The following is a 25,226-nucleotide window of genomic DNA, read 5'->3' on the forward strand; positions in this document are numbered from 1 at the left end:
ATATACAGAAACAAGCTAAATACTTGCAAAATAGGATACAATCATCTTAAGGAAGGCTCTAGAATTAAGAGCGATTGGGAAAGGCTTCCTGTAGAAGATGGGATTTTAGTTGGAACTTGAAGGAGGTTAGGGAGTCCGAGAGGTAGAGATGAGGAGGGAGAGCAGTCCAGGTGGGAGGCAGAGCTAAAGAAAATGCCCAGAATTGAGAGATGGAATCTTATTCCTGGAACAGCAAGGAGGTCAATGCAATAGGCATAAATGTAAAGTTTTACATTCGGGTACAAAAATCAAGTTCATACATGTAAGATGAGGGAGGAACAGCTAGAAAATGTGTGTTCTCAGAAGCATCTAAGGGTTTTAGTGGGATGTAAGCTCAATATAAATCAACACTATGATGTGTAATTGAATGACTCATTTAGGGAGTTTTGGTTTAGGGAAGTGATTAACCCACCCTAGCCACACCTCTTCTAGACTATTGTGGACTGTTTTGAATGTTATGGTGTAAAAGGGACATTGATAAATTGGAAAGTGACCAGAGGAAGACTGCCAGAGTGGTGAATGGCCTTATGGGATCAATCGAAGAAATTGGACATGTTTTCTCTAGAGAAGAGTGTGTGTGTGTGTGTGTGTGTGTGTGTGTGTGTGTAGGGGAGGACTTGGTAGCTGTGTTTATATATTTGAAGCATTATTATGTGAAGAAGGGATCAGAATTGTTCTTTTTGGCCCATGAGGGCAGAATGATAAGCAAAGCTGCAATGAGCCCATTGTGTTGTCTGGAAAAACTGCCTAAAAACAGAAACCCTGCAAACATGGACTAAGCTACATTGAGAGATGGTGGCTTCCACCTACTTTGAGGTTTTTGAATAAGGTCAGGTGTGTCATAGTGGGTATCCCTTTCACATATCCCTTCCAACTCTTAAGCTCTGTGATTCATACTGAAGTCCTCCTGACTCCAAGACTAATACTTAACACACTCCCTCCATTGCTTCCTAATATCCCTCCACAGATAATCACACAATACAGATTTTGGCAATATGTGAGCTGGATGGGGACATCGAGGTGACGAACCAAATCCATGTCGCCACGGATGGGGAGGATTTCTTCCAGGTAGATGATCAAGTTGGCCAGTGGGCTTTCAAAAAGCCTGTAGCACAGCAACTCAAATACCTAGCGGAAAGCAATTTCTGGGCAGATATGAGGAAGAATTCCATGAAGGAACATTGTGTCAATATGATGAGAAAGCTCCTGCAGGACTCAAGCATTAAGGGCAAGGGTGAGTCCTCATTTCTTTCAACTCCTACCAGGCATCAAATCCACCACACCTGTGCTTCTGCACAGAAGCTTGTGTACAAAGACTCTAGGCCCTGGCCACAGCCACCCAAGGGTGTGTGGCAATCATCTCCAGCCAGTTTGTGAGAGCTGATTGTTTAAATTTTTCACATGAGTATCGATGCTTCAGAAGTCAGCAAACTCAACAAAACAGAACTTGATTTATTGCTTGATTGATTGCCTGGACTTTAAAAAGTCATGAAGAAAATGTTTAAAAGTGTATTTTTTCAGAGAGCCAGTTGTTAAATATTTACTGTCATGCTTCTGCATCCACTTCATTAGAAAAAGTCAACTCCATAGAAATGAGTGGTATTATTTTGTGACTTTGCTCAGGTGAAGAGAATACTCCTGTGGTGTGGATGTGACCATGGCTTTTCTGAGATCATGAGAGTATACCCCAAGCATTGGCAGTTCATCTCAAACTGAGAAAGAACTAACTCTGGGTTTGGAACAAGCATTGAACTAAGTGTTAGGCACAAAAATAGAGAAATGAGACAATCCCTTTTTTCTTTTTTTAAGATTTTTTTTGCCTTTTTTTTGGAGGGGAAGGTAGGAAAATTGGGGTTAAGTGACTTGCCCAAGGTCACACTGCTAGTTTTTGTGTTAAGTGTCTGAGGCTGGATTTGAACTCAGGTCCTCCTGACTCCAGGGCCTGTGCTCTATTCACTGTGACCCCTAGCCTCCCCAAAAATCCCCTTTTTTCCAAGGAGCTCATGTTGTAACTGGGGGAGAGAGCACATAAAGAGGGCTCAGCTTCAGGGTGGGTGGCAAAGTCAAGTGGTCCTTATTGGTTCAGAGTGACTGAAAGAGCCCAAGTGACCTTAGGGCACATAGGTAGGTCAGATGGCAATGCTTAGGTGTCTTGAGTTTCAGGGTAGATATTAAAGCTGAGTAATCTTCCATCATACCAAATGCTTGTAGTTGACTTCCTAACTCATCCAAGTGATATGAGAAGCTGTGTCCAACCCAAAATATAGTGATGTAGGAGAGATGGCCTAATCTACAACTTCTGTCATGAAGTAGCTTGAGGGTCAAATTGTATAAGGAGCTCTGGGTTCCCTCCCTTTCTTTCAGTGGTAAAGAATGAGGGAGGATCAGCAGAAAAGGTGGGTTGAAAGGGGGGAAGGGGACATTGGCAGCAAAACTGAATGCTCTGGCATCAATGTTAACAAATCATCATTGTACTCCATATTCTCTAAGGATAGGTTTCAAGGTAGCAGTCTTGAATTTGTCCAATGCAAAGATGATAGGATCATAAAATTTAATCTTATCACACTGTCAGATATAGTAGGCTCATCACATATAAGACTTGGTCTCAGAATACATGATCATTTCTGATATGAAATAACAACTACCAACAATGAAAACTTCATTCATATTACTCAAAATGTCAGAAAATAAGCCCTAGTGTGTAAAAAGAGGGCAGAGAGGCAACAGTCTGTGAACTTGATCCTAACTTCTGGTTCTGGCAAGAAATCAAAATACCAACAAGTACCACTTGACCCTCCTGGATCTCTGATTGGAGCAGAGGGACTTGTATAGCTCAATGAAATTCTGAGCTATGCTGTGCAGGGTTAACCTAGATGGACAGGTCGTAGTGGAGAGTTCTGACAAAAGGTGACCCACTGGGGAAGGAAATGGCAAGTCATTCCAGTATCTTTGCCAAGAAAACTTAATGGACAGTACTAAAATGCTAAAGTCCATGGGGTCATGAAGAGCCAGACATGACTAAATGACTGAACAGCAACCACAACTAGGTAAACTTGATTTGGGAGAGAAGACTAGAAAGGAGGTGGATGAGTAGGTAAAGGAAGGGAGAGCGGATAGAGACAAATGGCACATGATTCCTTCTCTCTTGAATTGTCTTCTCAGTACCTCCTGAGGTGACTGTGTCCCACCATAGTCCTCTGAATGGCAGTGTCACTCTCTCCTGCTTGGCCACAGGCTTCTACCCTCGTTCCATCCTGCTACACTGGGAGAAGAATGGGCAGCTGGGGGTGTGGGGGAAAGAGAGGTCCAGTGGCATTCTGCCCAATGCTGATGCCACCTTCTACCTCCAAGTCACTCTAGAGCTCCCTCTGATGGACACAGAGACAAATTATACCTGTGTGGTGGAGCACAGTGCCCTGGAGATGCCAGTTATATACTCTGGTAAGTGTTTTTCTCCAAGTTGACAGAATTTATCCGCAAGATTCCAGACCATGGAATGCTGATGGCCTCTCTTGACCTTTCCACAAGCAAGGGGTTGAAACAAATTAAAATCCCAAGACACAGAGTTTCTGGGTAATTAATAATCATTTATTAATTAGGCTAGAAAATCGTCAATAAATTGATGATCAGTGGGCTCTCTCAGTAGCTAAAGACAAAACCATGGAGATTGTTCAATACTTAAACACCTTTCAAAAAGGAGGTGCCCCTGACAAGTGAAAATCAACCTTGATTGGTAAATAATTAATAAGGGGGTGGACATATTAAAAAGTAGGTGGCCCAAAAATCTTCAGCTCTTCTTGTTGATAGCATTAATTGATCATGAGACTCAGCTGCCTCCAGCAATCTGGACAAAGGAATCCATCTCTACCAAGACTATTCTGGTTGGTTTTCTCCTTCATAAGCTGGGTCACCCTAAATTCTAATGAAGGGTTCAAGGACAGGGGCTCATTTCCTAAGGGTAAGAATTCACCTAGATTAGATTGAGTTTGTAAAGTCTTCCAGTTGTGTGGGATCTCACCCAAGATGACAGAGCATGTAGCCAGAGGATTTGGGCATTATCGTTTATCAGAAATGTCTTTCAGAGACTGATTGACCAGGCTGGTGTCTGAATGAGGAAATAGAAAGGAAAAAAACTCAATCATAATTTAATAATTGGTTATTAATATAATAGAAAATAACAATTTCTCTAATGTTTTGCTAGATACAGTCCCCAAGTGTCCCTCATCCAGGAAAACCCCCACCTTCATTCACTTGTGACCTTTACCTCCTGCAGTCCCTGAGAAGTCTCTCCCTACAGAGACATATTGGTTCAAGGGCCTGGGCATCCTAGCAGCCTTCATCCTGGTGCTGAGCTGTGCTGTAGCCTTCACCATATGGAAGAAGACAGGTGTGTATGTGTGCAGAGAGGAGGGAAAAAATCAACTCCTCAAGGACAAAAAGGGAAAGAGACAGAGAGGGAGATCACAATGAGTGAAGACATGACACTCTTCCAATGACCTCACAGGGGTTCTTAAGGAGAAAAGCCCTCTCTAAACAGAACCATGAACTTTCCAAGGACTGTTGGAGGCCTTCTAATCCACTTGGTGCAGCTTTCCTGAAAAATGTCCATCTAGCTTCATTTTCAAGGCTTCCAGTGCCAGGGAACCCTCCTTGCCCCCAGAAACTACATTATATTTAAGTATTTTAGGTTTTTTAGAAAAATAGTTTATACATATGTGTTGTTTTTACATTGCAAATATTTACATATTACTCTCACTTCATGAAAGGTCTCTTGTAACAAAGTAAAATGGTTAAAGTAAAAGTAATTATATATATATATAATAAACAACCCCAACTGAAAGTGCATGCAATATTTTTCTTCTGTAGTGGCCACCCTCTTTACAAAAAAACAAAAACAAAACCAAAAAAACTAAAATCAAAACTTACAGAAATCTGTTTTCTTCCTCCAACCCACCTCTACCATGTTGAAAGGAAAGAAAAAGGAAAACAAATGTCTTCTAAGAAATTTAAAGAATCATTCAAAACAAATCTCTCAATGTTTGTAAGCAAATATATCTATCCTTCATTCTGCACCTCTCTGTAGTGGATATCATGTTTCATCATTGGTCTTCTGGAATTATGATGGTCGTAGGATTCATTGTTCTGTTGTTGTTTAGTTCTGTCTGACACTTCATGATCCCATGGACCCTACTGTCCATAGGGCTTTCTTGGCAAAGATGCTAGAATGATTTGCCATTTCCTTCTTCAGTGGATTTAGGCAAAAAAAGGTTGTGACTTGTCTAGGGTCACACAGATACTAAGTGTCTGAGATCAGATTCGAACTCAGGTCTTCCTGACTCCAGGACCAGCACTCTATCCACTGAACCACCTAGTTGCCTGTATTCATTGTAGATCTTTCAACTTTCACAATTGTTTGTTTTTGTGGTATTATTGTTAACAATCAGTTGTTCTAGTTCTGCTCATTTCTTGCTCCATTGGTTTATAAAAATCCTCAAAGTTGTTCATTCTAATATCGGTGTTAGGGGAAAAGTTTTTTTTTCTGTTCTTGCTTCATTCTGCATCAGTTCCCATATACATCTATGTATATTAACGTTGTTTTCGTGCTATGCATTCATATCCTTATGGTTTCCTTCATTAGAACATGCCTTGTGAGTAGAATCAAGATTCATTCTTTGTGACGGTATCCCCCGTTCCTATGCCAATAACTGGCATAAAGTGGAGGTGCTCAATAAAAACTCTCCAGTTTGTCCATGTCCAGGCTACCAGGGTACCCAGATGAAGACTGACAAGAACAGAGAAGGTTGGCGGAGTGAGTAAGAGAGACCCGGGATCGGTTCTGGCCTCAGATACTTGGCACCCACACAAAAAATAACTGGCCGTGTAACCTTGAGCAAGTAACTTAACCCCAACTAAAAAAAAAATAAACAAAGAAGGTCAATGGAGAGTATGGTAGAATTACACTTGCCTCTTCCTGGAAGCAATGCTGCTCTTGATGTCGCCCAAGATTCCATTAGCTTTTTGTTGGCTACTCCATACTTTTACCAACTCATATTGAATTTGCAGTCTACTTAGGCCCTCTCTCCTGGGAATATTTTATCAGAGAAACTGCTTTATGCCCATGCTTCCCCTCTGTTAGACTTATAAAGATGATTTTTTATGTCCAAGTACAAGATTTTCCATTTATTATGTTTCATCCTATTAGATTTGACCTAATGCTGTAAGCTGCCAAGATCTTTTTTGGTTCTTAGCTTTGACATTTGGTGTATTAACTATTTCTCCCAGGCATGTATCAAGTGCAGATGTGAGGAGCATTTATCCAAATCACTGATTTTAGCTAAGAACCCAGCACAGTTATTTTCTGTTGTGAGGGCCAGAAGAGATCAAAGGTAGAAAGCCCTTTTGGAAGATGGTGATGGCAGCTGTATGTTTGCTATCATTTTTAAGATGACCCCTTACTCTACCACATGGAGAAATTTTGTGAATCTGAGACTGCCATACATGTTAACAATCCTTCCACATTTGTTTAGTCTTGAGAAGGTCACGTAGGTGCCACCATAGGTGCCTCTTTCCTTTCCTCTCATTCTCTTCTTAACTTGTACAGTTCTGACTTCATCATTCAATCAAAACTACTCTCCTCCAAAGTTGCCAAATCTAATGGCCCTTTTTCAGTCCTTATTCTTCTTGATATCTCTGTAACCTTTGAAACTTTCAATTGCCTTCTTACCTTTGATATTCTCTTCTCTCTAGGTTTTCATGACACTACTCTTTCCTAGTTCTCCTTGTACCTCTCTGACTGTTCCTTCTCAGTCTGCTTTGCTGGATTTTTGTTCAGGTCACAGTCATTAACCTCCAAGGCTCTGTGTGGGCCCTATTCTCTTTTCCCTCTATTCTATTTCATTTGGTGATTTCCTCAGCTCCCATGATTTCTATGCAAATGATTTTCAAGCTCATTTTTTTAGCCCTAATATTTCTACCTCCAGGCTCGTGTCGCTAAATTGCCTAGTGGGCATCTCGTACAGGATGTCTTACAGATATCTTAAACTCAGCATGCTCATAAAGGAATCCACTATCTTTCCCAAATCTTGACTTCCTTCAAAATTCCCTATTACTGCTGAAGGAGCCACCATACTCCTAGTTTACTCAGTTACTCAGTGTCATCCTCTATTGTTCACTCTCACCCCCCTGTATTTGATCTGTTGCCAAGTCCTGCTGCTTCTTCTGTCATAGCATCTCTCATATACCCCCTTCTCTGCTCTGACACTGAAATCACCCCATGCTAATAATCATGCCTAGATTATTGTAATGGTGTGGTAGTTGTTCTCCCTGCCCCAAGTCTGTCTCCACTCCTCAGCTGTCAACGTGATCTTCCTAAAATGTGTATCTGACTATGACACCCCCTCACTCAGTAAATGCGAGCAGCTCCCTATCAATTCCAAGACCAAATACTAAACTTTCTGTCTGGCATTCAAAACCCTTCATATTTGATCTCCCCTACCTTCCCACTTTCCTTGTGCCATGCTCACCCTCATGCACTCTGTTGGTCCAGTCACCCAGGTCTCCTTGCTATCCCTCAGACAAGACGTTCCATCTCCTAGGCATTTTCTCTGTTCCCCATGCCTGGAATGCTGTGCCCTTACATCTCCATCTCCAGTTTTCCACAAGGAGCCATTTCCAATCCGCTTTAATGCTATTGCCTTTACTCCATCGATCGTTTCCCAATTATCTTTTACATGTCTTGCTTGTGCATAGTTTTTATCTGTTGTCCTCAACACCTCCTGACCACAATAGACTATGAACTTGAAGGCAGGGACCATGCTTTTGACTTTTTTTGTATCTCCAGGCACTTAGTACAGTGCTTGGCTTGTAGTAAGTGCTTAATAAATGTTTATTGACTGGTTGCCAGGCAGGTCATCAATGCCTTTCTCTAAATCAGTGAAAAATCATGCTTTGCATTATTGTATAGATCAAAGATTTAGAGCTAGAAGGAGCCTGTAAAATTATTGAATCCAGCCTTCTCATTTTTCAGGTGAGGAGATATTGAGTCCCAGGAGCTGAAGTAATTTGCTCAGATACTATAGCTAGTGTTGGAGTTTGAACCCGGGTCATTCTGACTGCAAGCCCAGGAGAGGACAGAGCCCTAGAGAGCTCCAACATACTAATAAGGAGCAGTTCCCTTCCTTGTGGAACCTCAGATTTCAGGAGAGACACAATCCTTGCATTATAATTGGGGAGATTCATGGTGGACCTGGAGGAACCTCCAGTCTGAGATGAGATATATCAGATGCTCTACACACACACACACACACACACACACACACACACAAACACACACAAACACACACACACTCTCTTACACAGACATACACACAGACACACTCACACACCCCTTAAGCCTCTAAATTTCTCTATTTGTCTTCCAGGTAAGAGGACTCATAAGCATGCTGCAGTGGATGGTGACAGGACCCAGTACAGAGGTTTGTAGCAAGGCAGGGGAAGGAGGGAAGCTATCAGTTGTGGAAAACTCTTGGGAGGGTCTACATGGGTTTATGTAAATTCTAGTAGCCTAATCTCACTCCCAGTTTTTAATAAGCTTGTCTCCCAAGGGAAGGTGCAACACAGACATGGAATCTGCCCCAAAGCAAGGAGGTGGCAGTGGATAGAATGATAGGCTTGGGGTCAGGAAGACCTGAGTTCAAATCTTACCTCAGACACTAGCTGAGTGACCTTAGAAAAATCACTTACCCTCTGTTTGCCAGTTGCCTCAACTATAAAATAGGGATAACAATAGCACCTACCTTCCAGGTTTGTTGTGACTCTCCAATAAGATGTTTGTAAAGTACTTAGCACAGTGCCTGGACAAGTGGTTGTTGATTCACTCAGCTGTGTCCAACTCTATGTGACCCCATGGATTTTGTTGATGGGGTTTTCTTGACAAAGACACTGGAGTGGTCTGCCATTTCCTTCTCCAGTGTGTCCTTATTTTACAGATGAGTAACTGAGGCAAGTGGTGGTTAAGTGACTTGTCCAGGGTCTCACAGCCAGTAGGTTTCTGAAGAGAGATTTGAACTTGGATCTCCCTGACTTCAGGCCTGGTGCTTTATCCATCACACCACCTAGCTGCTCTCCTGGCACTTAGTAGGTATTAAATAGATGTTAGCTGTCATTATTAATATTAATATCCTCATTCTCATGACTTTCAGCCTTTCTCTGGGTGGAAGTTATGAGGAGAACTCTTCATATGTCTATAGAACAAGGAAAATATTATTTTCCCCTTAGGTATTCAACTGGACACTCAGGCATGTTGAAATGTAAGACCCTGCTGCTTTCTGAGACCCAAAGTTGTCAATGGATCTGCTGTTTACCTGTTCCATCAAAACAAAAGAGTCTCTTTTCCTTGAAACAAGAGACCCCGGCTGTCAACTAAACTCCCATATCACCCTGCAGAGCAGACTGTCCAATTCCTGCTTTTTTCCCTTCCTGGATGACTTTGCCTGCCTCAGCCTCTCACCCAAATGTATGGAGAAAGTATAGTTTAGTGGAAAAAGAACTGAGCTCCATGACATGTATTATTTGTTTGACCACATACAACTCCCTTGCTCTTTCCAAGCTTCATTTTCCTCATTTGTGAAATGGGAAAAGAACATGGTGATCCTAATTATCTCACATGGTTCTGGTGAAGACAATATTTCACAAACCTTAAAGCATGACATAAATGTGATTTATGATTATATTTAGAGAGATATCTTGGTGTAGTGGGTAGAGAGTTGAACTCAATGTCAAGAAGACCTTGTCTTACTTCTGAAACAAAAAGGTTGTGTGATCCTGAGCAAATCACTTTCCCTCTCAGTGCTCTGGACAACATGCTAAGACTGTGATTCTGTGAACAAGGATAATTTGAATATTTTGTTTATTTTTACGTTTCTTTTTTTTTTAAAAGAAATTGTGGTTAAGTAACTTGTTCAAGGTTACACGACCAGTTATTTTTGTGTGGGTGCCAAGTATGTGAGGCTGGAACTGATCCCGGGTCTCCCGACGCCAGGGCTGGCGCTCTTACTCACCTGGCCACCCCGTATCTTTATGTTTCCAATACCTGGCACCTAGTAGGCACTTGATAAATGACTGTTGAATTGAATTTCAGTGAAAAGAATTGAAGTGAATTGGGACCTGAAAGGTCATCTACTCTATATACCTGACCCACTCGTAGGGCTTGTTGTAGTGGGAATTTCTTTGCAAGTATGGGGTGAATTTGATGGCCACTGAGGTCCCTTCCAAATCCAAGATTCTGCGATTCTGTGAACAGAAATCACCAACATCCTTGACAAATACTCTTCCAGCCACTTTGTGAAAACCTCTAGCAGGGAAGATGCTGCCTCCCCAGGTAACCACTCAAATTTAGGGTGCCCCTAATAACAATAGGAAGGTCTTCTTAACCTCCACCCTTAATTTGCCTCTCTCTAGTTTTCATCCGTTGCTCCTAATTCCCCACACTGGAGTAAAGGAGAGACATATGTGATCCCTTTTTGCCATGACAGATCTTCCCATACTGGAACATAGTTTTCATGCACTCCTCCAGCCCTTAGGATAAACATCTTCACTTTCTATAGTAGATACTCATATGGTGTGATGCTCATTCCTCAAAGCATTCCAGCTGTCTTCTTTTAGGTGTGTTCTCTCAATGGAGTAGCCAGACCGGAATAGAATATTCTACACATGGTCTGACCAGCAAGAAATAAAACAAAGCTATCACCTCCTTTATTCATGGGTATATTTCTCAATTCATGTCGCCTAAGAGGACCTTGGCACTTCACACCGTTGAATCATGAAGAGCTTGTAGTCCCACTAAAACCCTAAGATCTTTTTCATAAGACATTTTCTCTAGACAGGATTCCCCTGTATTGTTTTTAAGTTGATTTTTTGAAATCAATCATAAACCCTTATAGTCGGGCATGTTCTGAAGCCAGCTAGGATGGGCTCCACAGATTGTTAAATTTATGGTATAAGCATTCACACCTTTGAAATAGGCAAATGCTACAAATCACAGCTTGATCTATTGTTTTGTTGATTCTCTAGACTTTAGAATGCAGTGGGGAGAATGTTAATAATGCAGATTAAACTTTAAAGTAGCTCCTGTGACTTCAGGACCTTATCCCACTGTTTATATTCATCTCTATTAAATTCATTCTTATTTGAGCCTGCTCATTGCTCTGGCCTATTGAAGTCTTGGCCCCAACATATTATACATGATTGTGAGCTCCTTGAGCACAGAGACAGTTTTTTTGATTCTTTTTGTATCCCTGATACTTAGCACAATGTCTAATACACAGGAGGTGCTTAATAAATGCTTATTGACTGACTAAATGAATAAAAGCTTTCCAGGTCAATTATATATTTTCCTCCTACACACAGAAGCTTTTTGCTATTGTACATGTGCAACACTCCAACCAGGTCTCTGCTGGTAAATATTTAACAACCAGCTCTCTGAAAATAAATGTATTTAGCACATATCCTCCTGACTCCAGGTCCAACACTCTACCCATTGTACCACCCAACTTTCCCTAGATGTTAAAAGACTTGTTCCGGAATACACAACAAGTATGTGTTAGAGGTGCGATCTGCATATGTGTGAGTATGTTCCTTACCCTTACTCTATGGAAGCTCCTTGAGGACACAGTTATTTCATTTTCATCTCTCTCTCTCCAAAGGCTAGCAGTCCCTTAGTCATTCAACACTCATTAAACCCTTACTATGTGTCACACATTGCGCTAAGAACGAAGGGTACAAAGAAAAGGCAAAACCCCGATCTCTGCCTCAAGGAGCTCATGTTGGGGGAGGAATAGGTGATGCTTAAAGGATATTTATCAATGGATTAGCTTATGGATGTGGAATCAGTCATCCTAAGAGTTAGTTATATCTCTCAGCTTAACGTTAAATAACCCAGACACAAACTCAGATTCCTACGCCATTTCATGAGAAGATCTGGACATTTGACCAGTTCCAAATCCATTCATCGTTATTATCTCACCTATATTCCTCCATTTCATCCACAACCATGATAAGAGCAACTCTGATGAATGCTTTGATGAAATCTAGGTAAATTTTGTCTATATCAGGGTGGCTCTTGAATGACCAGGAGCCCAGGACACATAGCTACCATTTCCCTTATGATTAGGGCAAAGGTTTTTGTCTGACACCTGGGAGATATGTAAAAGGCAACTAGGTGGTAGAATGGATAGACCTGGAATCAGGGAGAGACCTGAGTTCAGCTCCAGGTTCAGACACTTCCTAGTTGTGTGACCCTGGGCAAGTCACTTAAACTTTATCAACCTCACTTTCCTCATCTGTAAAAGGAGCATAACAATAACAGCTACCTCCCAAGGTTGTGAGAAGCAGTGAAATGATAGACGTAAAGTGCTTTGCAGACTTCAAAGTGTTGCCTGTTGTTATTCTTACATCAAAGTGAGAATGAGAGCATTTTGGAAGAAGCTGCAATTATTCTGTTACTCTAGGAAAACTAAAAGGGAGAGACAGATGGGATAAGGTTACTGTCTTAGAGGAATTGAAAAGCAATTCCTTGTTCATCATGTAGTCAAGTGAACAAAGCAAACCTCTCCCCGCAGAGTGAAATGTAGCTTCTGCTCAGAGTATTAGCTCATAGGTCGTATGGAATGCAAGTGGCATAAATTAGTGAGTGTATGAAACCTTCCAGAAGCAAACTGCAATTTGTCATCTACCAGAAGGCTCACACAAGAGAGGAATCGATTATCACACACTCATAGTCAGTCAGGATGTCCAGACATTTCTAGGTGCCCCTAATTTCTATAATATCAGCAAATGGTCATCCATCCTTTGCTTAAAGACCTCCAATAAGGAAGAATCTACTCTTCCTAGAGTAAACCCATTGCACTTCGGAACAAAGCTCGTGCTTAGAAACTTTTTCTTTAACTGAAGTTGAATCTGCCTCTCTGCAACTTTCACTCAAGGATTTTTCCTCTAGGATCATGAAGAAAAAAGTCAAGTTTCTCATCCATGAAAGCCTTTCAAATACTTCAGGACAGTTAACATAACCTCCCCCCGCCCAAGTTCTACTCAGCTCCAGGCTAAGCATCCCCATTTGATTTCTGCATACTATAAGCATGTCAGGCAAACCTCTTCTTTCAATCTGCATTGTGTCACTCACAACCTAGATCAATGCAAGCAAGGAAGAGGAGGTTACACAGATGGCAGTTACCACTATAACTCACTCTCTCAGGGTTCTAAAGGTAAGCCTGATCTGGGTAATCTACTCTTATTTCTGTTTACTATTATTCTAGAGCCCCTACTGGTGTGCTTCCCATTAGACAGATTAGCTATCTGAATTCTATGAACTCTTAATCAGGAAAATTTATTTAAAAAAAGCAAGAATATTAATAACTTAGCATTCCATGTTTAAACTGGGGGTGTTCTGAATCACCAATTGCACAGTGTCCATGTCCATGGGAGAGAGTGGGTATGCTGAACCATATAGGTGGAAGGCACGAACCCAGGAAACATATATGCCCAGGTCAACTCACAGCTCTGTACTACAGGCCATGATGTTCTTTTTCTGCTTCAGGAAGAGTCTGAACAATTCATTGATGGGCAGGACTGCTTCTTCACCAGCTACATCAGTTGAACTTCTTTTCTGAACCTTTACATTTTCCTTCTGGGTAGGGTTAATTCTTTACGACTTACTCTGTTCTGGCTGCCACTTTGCTGGGCTTCTGAGGTGTTATGACCTTATTTCAAGGAAAAACAAAAAAACCTCTACACTGGAATCCAAAGTGTTCTCTAGGTCTGCTCACTTAGCTGGACTTGGAAAAGTTTCTTCTACTCAGACAGTAAATGGAAACTCAGGCAAAAGTCTGTTTTGTTACGGGCAACTCTCCCAAACATCAAGAGATCATGCAAAATCTATCTTGCTACAGCTTGCTTTCCTAAGATATAGATGTCAGTGCAATCTCAGGCCAAAGGTAGGATCTCTTCTCTGAGATGACTCACTCCTTTCTTCTGGTGATCAACCCAAAATCCACAGTCGTTCCAACTATATCATAATTTGCAATACACATTTGTCATATCATCATCGAACAATTCAAGGAATCCGAGTTTTCTACCTATTACTTTCAAAGTCTTCATGTCAATTTTATTTGAAGGTAGACTGGAGTCATTGCCTATGGGTTCACAAATGCTAATTGGTAAATTTTCAGTGTGAGCATTGCTCCTAGGTAATCAGTAAATACCAAAAATCAGGGCTTTATTTATTGCTTGACTGATTGTCCAGAGTTTAAAAATGATGGAGAAAATGTTAATAATGCCCATTGAACTTAACATTGAATTATGAGCTTTTGGAGAGTTAGTGGTTGATCATATGTCACCCTTGATCATATGCAAATTAGATATGGAGAAATGGGACATTTCACCATTTTTTTACTGAGAACAAATTGCTTTTTTCCTTTGGAGCTGATTTTTCAGTGTTTTTCTCACAATTGCTGTTCTTTCTGCTCTTTCCATTAGCTACACTGTCTACATCTGAAGGAGATGAAAGGGATCAATGACTACTCTTTAAGTCCAGTCATTCAACTAGCACTAATTGCACTTAATGCCTATAATATAACTGATCTCATTCCATCTTATCCACAAGGATAAATAGAATCACTTTGCCAAGCACTTTCATATAATATGGTATGGTATGGTATGGTATAGGATTCTATGGGATAGGATAGTATTCAAAGTATAGTATTCACTTAGTGTTTCCCTTTCTAGAGGAAGTCTAAGACTTACTCTAGAATTGTTGGATACCTTAACCTGGTCACTCCCTTAGGGAAGTGATAATGAGCCCCTGTCAGGCACTTCCCTCTCCTGTCATAGCAACAGACATTCCATCTTATCTCATCATAACAGGCATTTGTTAAGTGTTTGCCAGGTGTCATGAACTATGTTAAATTCTGGGGACAGAGAAGAAGCCAGAAACTGCCCCTTCCTCAAGGAGCTCACATTCTAGTGAGAGATACAATTTGCAAATAACTATTATGTACAGAAAACAAGAAAATAAATGTCAGGCAATCACCCAGGAATAAGGGTTGGGGTGGTGCAGAGGCTAAGAAAAGCTTGAGGTAGGTGACATTAGAGTATCGAAGAAATTCAGAGAAATGTGAAATCAGGTGTGAAGGAGAGCATTTGAAGGAAATGAATAGTAGAGAGATCAGTTGCCATTTGGGGGGAAGATTAAGTCAGAGACTGTAACTCCACCATTAGGCCACAAGATTCCTCAGGACAGGGACTGCCTCCCTCACTTGAGTGTGGGATCACTGAAAACTCAGGCTTTTACTCTCCCACCAAACTGAGAGCTCCCTGAGAGTGGACCCACCCAATCAGAATTAGTACTTCCTTAAATCAATTTAGGGGCAGCTAGGTGGCAAAGTGGATAGAATTCTGGGTCTGAACTCAGGAAGACACTTTCCTGAATTAAAATTCAGCTGCAGCAACTAACTAGCTGTGTGACCCTGGGCAAGCCATTTAACCCTGTTTGCCTCAGTTTTCTCATCTATAAAATGAACTGGAGAAAAAAAAAGGGCAAATCATTCCAGTATCTTTGCCAAGAAAACTCCAAAGAGATCATGTAGAAATGGATGTGTCTGAAAAAAGAGAACAATAACAAATAAATCAACTCAATTCAACCAACATTTGTAAAAGCCACCTACGTTCATAGCATTGTACCAGTCCTTGCTCTGCATCTTCCCCCCAAACACCTGGTGGTTTTTATGTTCTATGGTTTCCTCTCCTCACCACAGGACTTTCACTTCTACTTTCATACCTGTCAGCATGTGGCAGATTCTTTCTAATACCAGATGTCCCAGCTAATGAAGATAAGAAGGCATAACCTTAGACCCAAGGCCAATTGGAGGGGAATAAGGAGTTGGGGGCCTTGGGGCAGAAAGGAACCTCATTTCCCCCTCAAGCACTTTCAGAGGAGCAAGACTTGGGCACTGGTGGCTGCAAAAACTGGGCTGAAGTTGAGAAAATCAATTTCCAGCAGTAGAGAATGGTGAGCTGGAGGAGAAAGCAAAAGAGAGGGTCATTCTTATTCTGGTTACTAATTCTAAGGATATTTTTTTCCTGGGAGAGAATGAGGCAGGTGAACCTGACTGAAGAAAGGGAGGAAGAACTTAGAATATGGAACTCTAGTTGTGATGGAGGAGATTCAGTCACTGCTATTAATGACCACCTAGTCTTGTGTGGGTAACTTAGCCCATGATGACTTCAGACGACTATCAATCTGATGGGGAGAAGAGACACAGACATAACACACAGGCAACATGCTAAGAGGGGACTAGACGTGAGAGGACAGTTTCTTCCCTGAATCTGTCTATATTCTGAAGGGAAGATTAGCCCCCTTTGTAAGTTTCCCCCAATTTTCCCCCTTCTATCAGACATTTTGGAAGTTTCAGAGACTGAACCCATTTTTGATAGGGGAAGAGATTGTCTCTATTCGCTAATTCCCTTCCTTGCCATTTACATTAATTTTATATTAAAGTTAATTATTCTTACTCTTGGGCTGATGTCCCCTGCATCATCTGGGAAAGCAGAATATCCTCTGGGGAGCTCCAGGCTGATTTGGAGGTAGAAGGTATCATCAGCATTGGGCAGGGTGCTACTGGGGCTCTCTTTTCTCCATGTAGCTTGTTCAATGGCTTTCTCCCAGATTAACAAGATCAATCTGGGGTAGAAGCCTGTGACCAAGAAGAAGAAGGTGATGGTGCCATTGGGGGAATCATAGTGAGATACAAACACCTGATCTGGCCCTAAGGGAAGAAGGCAAAAGAGAAAGAATCATACCTAAAGTTCATTAGGATCTGCTATTTTCCTTGTACTCTCTATTTCCTTGTACTTTTCCATGCACTCTGTCTATATTCTGTCCCAAGTTATTTGCAGAGTCCTCCTCATTAGGATAGGAACCCCATGAGGACAATGACTATTTTTACCTTTAAAAAAATTCCCCAGGGTGTCTAGGTGGTGTAGTGAGTAAAGCGCCGGCCCCGGAGTCAGGAGGACCGGAGTTCAGTTCCGGCCTCAGACACTTAACACACACACACAAAAACACTAGCCATGCAACCTTGGGCAAGTTACTTAACCCCAATTGCCCTCCAAAAGGCAAAAAAAAAGAAAAAAGAAAGAAAAAAATTCCCGGTACTTAGCCCAGTGTTTGGCACATAGCAAGTGCTTAATAATTGCTTATTAGTTAAGTCATTGTTGTTATCATGATGAGTTGTTAACATATTACATGTATTGCCAGAAGAGGGATTGGCTTTCCTCTGAAATTTATCTGAATAAAAGCTAGATGAACAATGATAGGGAATGTTTTTAAGGGAATTCTTTTTCAGGTATGAGGTGGCCCTGAAGGTTTTATCCACTCAGAATCTCTGAGAATCTGTCAGACCAAGAGATTTCTAAGCCAGCTACAAGTGGTGATGAGCATCTAATTTGTTATACATGATTAGGACCATAATCTTCCTAAAAGTTTAATACTTGGGGCAGCTAGGTGGCATCGACCCTGGAGTCAGGATAACCTGAGTTCAAATCCGACCTCAGACACTTGACACTTAACTAGCTGTATGACCTTGAGCAAGTCACTTAACTCCAGTTGCCTTCCCTTCCCCCCTCCAAAAAAAAAGTTTAATACTTGTAAAGATCTGCAGTTATATCAACAATGTTCAATTCAGCAGTGAAGATCTTATCTCTCTAGAATGTTTTAGACATAAATTCATGATTTTCTGTGACCCAAGAATTCATCAAAGGGAACAGGGTAGGGGACCCAGCCCTGAGTCTTTCTGAAATTAGCTGTCAGTCCTTGTCCAGATGATACATGATCTGCCCCCAAACCTGTACTCTAAGGTTCACCTGCTTGATAGGACCAACTAGACAGAAGTGGTGCTTAGTTGCTGTTGCCTTAGATCATAGTTCCCCATCTGTGAACCATGGATACCTTGAGGCCTAACTACATAGGGTCCGTTTTATTCAATGATTCAATATAACAAATATGATCACAGGACCATAAGTCCATATGGTGGAAGGATGCTGAGCTCAGAGTAAAAGCAACAACTCATCAAAATCCTGACTTCCTCTGCAGGACCTTGGGCAAGTAGTTTCTCTTCTCTGACCTCAGTTTCCTCTATAGTAAGATGAAAGGGTTGGGCTAGATGGCCTCTGAGGTCCCTTCCAAGCTCTAAATCCATGAGCAGAATTAGAAGGGAATTTAGAGATCATCTAATCCAGCCCCCTCCTTTTAAAGATGGAAAAATTAAGACCTAGGGAAATTAAGTGAGCTGTCCACATTCAAATACCAGATCTGAAATTAAAAATTAAAATTAAATGAAAATAAAATTAAATTCTTCCTGTTGTAAATGCTTTTGACAGAAAATAAAACTATGCCTCATAAGTATATATTATTTTTTCAATATGTGTAATTCTGTCTATGTAATTGTTCACATTATGTATCTTGAGTTACCTTTACTTAAGTGTTTTTAAGGCAAATAACTCCAGGTTTTTTATTTGTTGATGTAATTCACTATTCCATTCTCTTTGGAGTATAAAATAATCCCATGCTCTTCAAATTGCCTTTCCTTCCTATCTGAACACCTTTCACCTGCCACTTGCAGATTGTGTTTGCCATTGAAACTTTTCAATTGAACCACCATGTATCTTGGAGGTGGAAGAGTGTGTTGAATTCTCTCGATCTGGGCTTTGTTGTCTGTATTAAAAAGTCCTAGCCAATTTTGTAACATTTTTCTGCATTATAATTAGAACTCTTTGATTTTTCACTTTTCATCCTTAAAAATTTTAGCATAGCCTATCTTCAAACTCAGTTGCTTCATCATATATAGAATTTATGTTTTCTTTTTTTTAACATTGTTGTATTTTTAACTCTTCTGATAATTTTTCTCTCTTTTCGAGATTTTTGTTTTCCAAATCTGTTGTTCATTTTGGAAGGAACACATTGGATAGGGTCTCCTAATGGACCAAAGCCCAGAGGAATCATCTCTTTCATGGCCTGTCTTGACTAATCATGGAATACAAATGGGGGTAAAAAAGAAATGATTTATTCAACAATCATGGAAGTGGACAGATATCATAAAAAACAAAATAATCATGTGTATTGACCTTAAGGGTGAAGGGAAGATCCAGTTCAATTCTACTCTCTACACCAGGGGAGGTGAACTCACAGTCTTAAGGCTTCATGCCACCCTAGTTAACTTTAAAATGAATAGTTTTCATTTTTTGAAAGGACTAAGCACATAGTAGTAAGATTTTTACAAAATAATGTACATTTTAAAGTATATATCTAATTGAAGTTTCTTGAATGTGATTTTATTTGATTATAGCTAAATTAAAAACATGAAAAGGTTCCACACCCCTGCTCTAGACCCTTCCCTATTGGTCATCCATCTGTCTTTTTTTTTCTACTCTATTCTCTTTAAAATCTCTCCTTGCCTTTTCCAAGACATCAGCAACTCACTTTATTCTGAAAGATTTTTCTGACTATTTCAATATGACTGAGTTCACTTCAGAATCATCCCTAGCCCCTTCCCAACAATTCAGATTATGTCCTTGTTTGGCTGGTTCTTTGTATGTGTCTTTTGAATACATTTTCTCACCTCTCTCTCTCCTGAGATATTTGAGGGGAAGGGTTGTTTCTCTCCCAACATACCTAAAGCGTCATTATTTCAGTCTTGCTTCTTCCTCCTTGACTTACCTGCCTGGGCCTAGCTGAGGAAACCTAGAGGAAAACGAGTACCTAGAATGTGAATGAGTGAGCTCCTTTCCTTCCATTTCTATTCTGTAGGTAATTTCCTGGTCTACTTATCAATACTCTAGTTGGGGAAGATACTTGTCCTCAAACCTTGAAGTTGAAATACTGTCAACAATGGAAATGTGGCTCCTTTATCCTCCAAGTCTCCTGATCAATCATCCTAACCTTAGTGGATGATGGCTTGGCCAGAATTCTATCCTCCCATCATTGCCAGGGGGGACATCTTGTGACCAGGAAGAATTAGCCTCCTTATGTTAAGTGTGAGAGTGGAAATGGAGCCTGTAGCAAGAGGGAAAAGCCTCAGAGAGTCCCAGAGAAGAAAGTAATGTAGTTCCAGGAACATTAATGGTGTTTTAAAATGTTAGTAGAAATAAATTTGCCCAAGAAATTCCAGGGTTGATGAGGAAGAGAAAATATATAATTGAGGAAGTCTCAATCTAATAAGGAAGATAAAGTCTTATGTTAATGTTAATATATATGTTCGATACTCTTGAACCCCCACTGCACTGGCAGGTTGGGACCTCACAGGGTAGATAGGGACTGTTCCCCTCAGGGTTGGAGGGGTAACTCTGAAGAGATCAGGGAGAGTGGTTCTCAAATACCACTGTAGACAAGCTCCCATCCATTGTGTTCCCCATTTAACAACTTATAGCAGTTCTTGTCTCATTAAGCACCAAGAAAGTAGAGTTCACCTCTCATATTCTACTCTAACCAGTTCAGTAGTCAGTTAAAAGGCTTCATCCCCATGCAATAAGCCAACAGGAAAGTCATAGAATGCCTGGGATTGCTCTGAATCCAGGCAAGAGTTACTCCATTATGCATGCCATGGAGACAGCTCACCACTCCTCCACATGACACCAGGCAGAGCACAATGTGCTTCCTTTAAAGGCTGGACCCTCACTGACCAGTCCCCCTACCATTTAATTTAGAAAACCCTTGGTCTGATGAGGGAGAAGCAGTGCCTACTCTCCTAGAATATTTGATTAAAATTGTGGTTGCTTCTAGATGTCTCTCCATGTTAAACAATGTATCCAGCAAGTGATCTAAAGAACTACCAGTTCTTTTTCTTTTTTGCTTTTTGTAAGGCAGGGCAACTGGGGTTAAGTGAATTGCCCAAGGTCCCACGGCTAGTAAGTGTTAAGTGTCTGAGGCTAGATCTGAACTCAGGCTGTCCTGACTTCTGGGTTAGTGCTGTATTCACTGCGCCACCTAGCCACCCCCAGAACTGCTATTTCTTGATGTCAGAGATTATGCTCACTGTTTCTTGGTATCCCCAGCATTTAGTGTTCCTAGCACACACTCTAGTAAATGCTTAACAAATGCTTGTTGATTGATTGGTAGATTGACTCCTGTCTGTTTAGTAAGTTTTTGTGGAAAAGCTTCTGGTGTTTAAGAAATACTTGAAACGTTTGAAAGTGAAATGGCAGAATGTGTTTATCCTCTTAAGAGGAAGAGGTAACAGCCTACCTGAGGCCTCCATCTAAAGTCAGAAGATGGAAGCAGAGAGGAGAATCATCACCTCACGTCTGGCAGAGACGACAAGGGAGCAGTGGCAGGAATAGCAGCCACACAAGACCAGAAAGGACCGGTACTTATCACAGATTACTCGTTGGCAGGGGATGACAAGAATAGCAGACAGTATGTGTGATTCAGGACTTTAAAGGACCAGGCTCAGGGGAAGCAACATGATGACATCACTAGGAGACACAAATAACTTTGTAGCACTAGAGGCATGAATTGTTTCTTCACGAATGTGCTTAACCACTCATGTTCTGTACAGATGTACTCTTACATATATACTCTCTTTGTGTGTCCTTTTTTTTAGATATTTTTTCCAACTTTTATTATTTTTAATTAGTTTGTTTCCTTATAGTTTACAAGATTCCATTCCACAATTCTTTGAGTTTCACATTTTGTCCCCCTCCCACCCCTCCCCCTCATTGGTGGCATGTAGTCAAGTGTAGGATCTGTAAATACTTTCACATTATACATTAGTCAGGTTATAAAGACGGATTGTATCAGCTGGAATGAAAAATGGTAAAGAAGACATAAAACCAGACAAGAGAAGGAAAAAGATCAGGTATTTTGCTTCCACATGGATATAAACTCAGTTCTTTCTAGTTCTTTCTCTGGATGCACATATTTCACTCCATCATGAGTCTTTGGGATTGACTTATATCACTGCATTGCTGAGAGGAGTCCAGTCTATCAAAGCTGGTCATCACACATACGTTGTGTCTGTGATTGTGTACAAATTTCTCCTGGTTCTACTCTTCTCACTCAGCATCAGTTTGTGTAAGCCTCTCCAGGTAAATATGAAGACCGTCTTCTCCTCGTTTCTTATAGCACTATTGTTATACCGGTAGGTATATATATATATGGAATAATAGTATTCCATAACATGCATATACCACAACTTGTTCAGCCATGCCCCAGTTGATGGGCACCCCCTTAATTTCCAATTCTTTGCCACCACAAAAAGAGCTGCTATAAACATTTTTGTACCTATGGGTCTTTCTCCCACTTCTATGATCTCTTTGGGATATAACCCTAGGAGTGGTATTACTGGGTCAAAGGGTATGAAAGTATTTATAGCCCTTTGGGCATAATTCCAGATTGCTCTCCAGAAAGGCTGGATCAGTTCACAACTCCACCAGCAATGCAATAGTGTACCAATTTGCCCACATCCTCTCCAGCATTTGTCATTTTCCTGTTTTGTCATCTTAGTCAATCTGACTGGTGAGATGTGGTACCTCAGAGTTGTTTTGATTTGCATTTCTCTAATCAATAGTGAATTAGAGCATTTCTTCATGTGCTTATAGATATCTTTAATTTCTCTGTAAACTGCCTGTTCATATCCTTTGACCATTTATCATTTGGGGAATGACTTGTATTCTTATAAATTTGACTTAATTCTCGATATATTTTAGAAATGAGTCCTTTGTCAGAGATAGGTTGTAAAGATTCTTTCCCAATTTCCCACCTCCCTCTTAATCTTGGTTACATTGGCTTTGTTTGTACAGAAGCTTTTCAATTTCATGTAGTCAAAATTATCCATTTTACATTTTATAATATTCTCTAATTCTTGTTTAGTCATAAAGTCTTTCTCTCTCCATAGGTCTGACAGGTAAACTATTCCTTGTTTTAGAAGACTGCTTACAGTATCAACCTTTATACTTACATCATGCACCCACTTAGACTTGAGTTTGGTATATGGTGTTAGATAATGGTATATGCCCAGTTTCTGCCATACTATATTCCAGTTTTCCCACCAGTTTTTGTCAAATAGTGAGTTCTTATCCCAAAAACCAGGTTCTGGGGGTTTATCAAACAATAGATTACTATAGTTGTTGACTTGTGAATCTTGTGTGCTTAATCTATTTCATTGATCCACTCCTCTATTCCTCAGCCAGTACCAAGTAGTTTTGATGACTGCTGCTTTATAATACAGATTGAAATCTGGTATAGCTAGTCCACCTTCCCTAGCATTTCTTTTCATTAATTCCCTTGATATTCTGGACTGTTTATTCTTCCAAATGAATTTTGTTACTATTTTTTCTAGCTCTATGAAGTAGTTTTTTGGGAAATTAATTGGTATGGCACTAAATACATAATTTAATTTAGGTAAAATTGTCATTTTATTATATTAGCTCGACCCAGCCACGAACAATTGATATTTTTCCAATTAGTTTGATCTGACTTTATTTGTGTGAAAAGTGTTTTGTAGTTGTGGTCATATAGGTCCTGGGTTTGTTTTGGCAGGTAGATTCCCAAATATTTTAAAATGTCTACAGTAACTTAAAATGGGATTTCTCTTTCTATCTCTTGCTGTTGAATTTCTTTGGAAATATATAGGGATGCCAAGGATTTATGTGGGTTTATTTTATATCCTGCAACTTTGCTAAATTTATTTATTATCTCAAGTAGTTTTTTACTTGATTCTTTTCCCCTAAGTATATCATCATATCATCTGCAAAGACTGATAGTTTGGTCTCTTCTTTGCCTAATTTGATTCCTTTGATTTCTTTTTCTTCTCTAATTGCCACTGCTAACATTTCTAGTACCAGATTGAATAAGAGGGGTGATAATGGACACCCTTGTTTCAGCCCTGATCTTATGGGAAATGCTTCTAGCTTCTCCCCATTACATATAATACTTTCTGGTGGCTTTAAATAGATGCTACCTATTATTTTAAGGAAGGCTCCATTTATTCCTATACTTTCTAATGTTTTTAGTAGGAATGGATGTTGTATTTTGTCAAAAGCCTTTTCTGCATCTATTGAGATGATCATGTGGTTTCTGCTAGTTTTATTGTTGATATGATCAATTATACTGATGGTTTTCCTAATATTAAACCATCCTTGCATTCCTGGAATAAATCCTACCTGATCCAAGGGTATTATTCTTGAGATAAGTTGCTGTAGTCTTTTTGCTAGTATTTTATTTAGAATTTTTGCATCTATATTCATGAGGGAGATTGGTCTATAATTTTCTTTCTCTGTTTTATCTCTTCTTGATTTAGGTATCAGTACCATATTTGTGTCATAAAAAGAATTTGGTCGGACTCCTTCTTCACTAATTTTCCCAAATAGTTTGTAGAGTATTGGCATCAATTGTTCTTTAAATGTTTGATAGAATTCACTAGTAAATCCATCTGGCCCTGGAGATTTTTTTCCTAGGGAGTTGACTGATGGCTTGTTCAATTTCTTTTTCTGAGATGGGATTATTTAAGTAATTTACTTCCTCTTCAGTTAATCTGGGCAACTTGTATTTTTGTAAATATTCATCCATTTCCCTAAGATTGTCAAATTTATGTGCATACAATTGGGAAAAATAATTCCTAATTATTGTTTTGATTTCCTTTTCATTGGAGGTAGATTCACCCTTTTCATTTTTGATACTCAAAATTTGGTTTTCTTCTTTCTTTTTTTTTAAATCATATTGACTAAGTGTCTATCAATTTTGTTAGTTTTTTCATAAAACCAGCTCTTGGTTTAATTTATTAATTCATTAGTTTTCTTAATTTCAATTTTATTAATCTCTCCTTTGGTTTTAAATATTTCTAATTTAGTAATTAATTGGGGATTTTGAATTTGTTCTTTTTCAAGGTTTTTCAATTGCATGCCTAATTTGTTGAGCTCCCTTTTCTCTAATTTAATCATGTATGCACTCAGGGATATAAAACTTCCCCTAAGAACTGCCTTTAATGTATCCCACAAATTTTGGTATGTTGTCTCATTACTATCATTCTCTTGAATGAAATCACTGATTGTTTTTATAATTTCTTGTTTGACCCATTCATTCTTTAGGATTAAATTGTTTAATTTCCAAATAGTTTTTAGTCTGTCTTTCCCTGGCCCTTTAT

General features: G+C 39.9%; 1 protein-coding gene across 1 annotated transcript in view; it reads left to right on the forward strand.

Annotated features, from left to right (window-relative positions):
* LOC138145618 (major histocompatibility complex class I-related gene protein-like) overlaps positions 1-15,934 on the forward strand; it is a 30,533-nt gene extending 14,599 nt beyond the window's left edge. The window contains exons 4-8 of the mRNA XM_069067319.1: positions 1,007-1,273; positions 3,202-3,480; positions 4,313-4,426; positions 8,460-8,513; positions 15,846-15,934. Coding sequence (XP_068923420.1) covers positions 1,007-1,273; positions 3,202-3,480; positions 4,313-4,426; positions 8,460-8,513; positions 15,846-15,934 — 803 coding nt within the window. The remainder of the gene's footprint in view (positions 1-1,006; positions 1,274-3,201; positions 3,481-4,312; positions 4,427-8,459; positions 8,514-15,845) is intronic.
* The last annotated feature ends 9,292 nt before the right edge of the window (positions 15,935-25,226 follow it).

This window comes from Petaurus breviceps, unplaced genomic scaffold, assembly GCF_028583685.1.
Source record: "Petaurus breviceps papuanus isolate PSGF00001 unplaced genomic scaffold, PetGlider_PUasm1.0 139, whole genome shotgun sequence".
Classification (NCBI taxonomy): domain Eukaryota; kingdom Metazoa; phylum Chordata; class Mammalia; order Diprotodontia; family Petauridae; genus Petaurus; species Petaurus breviceps.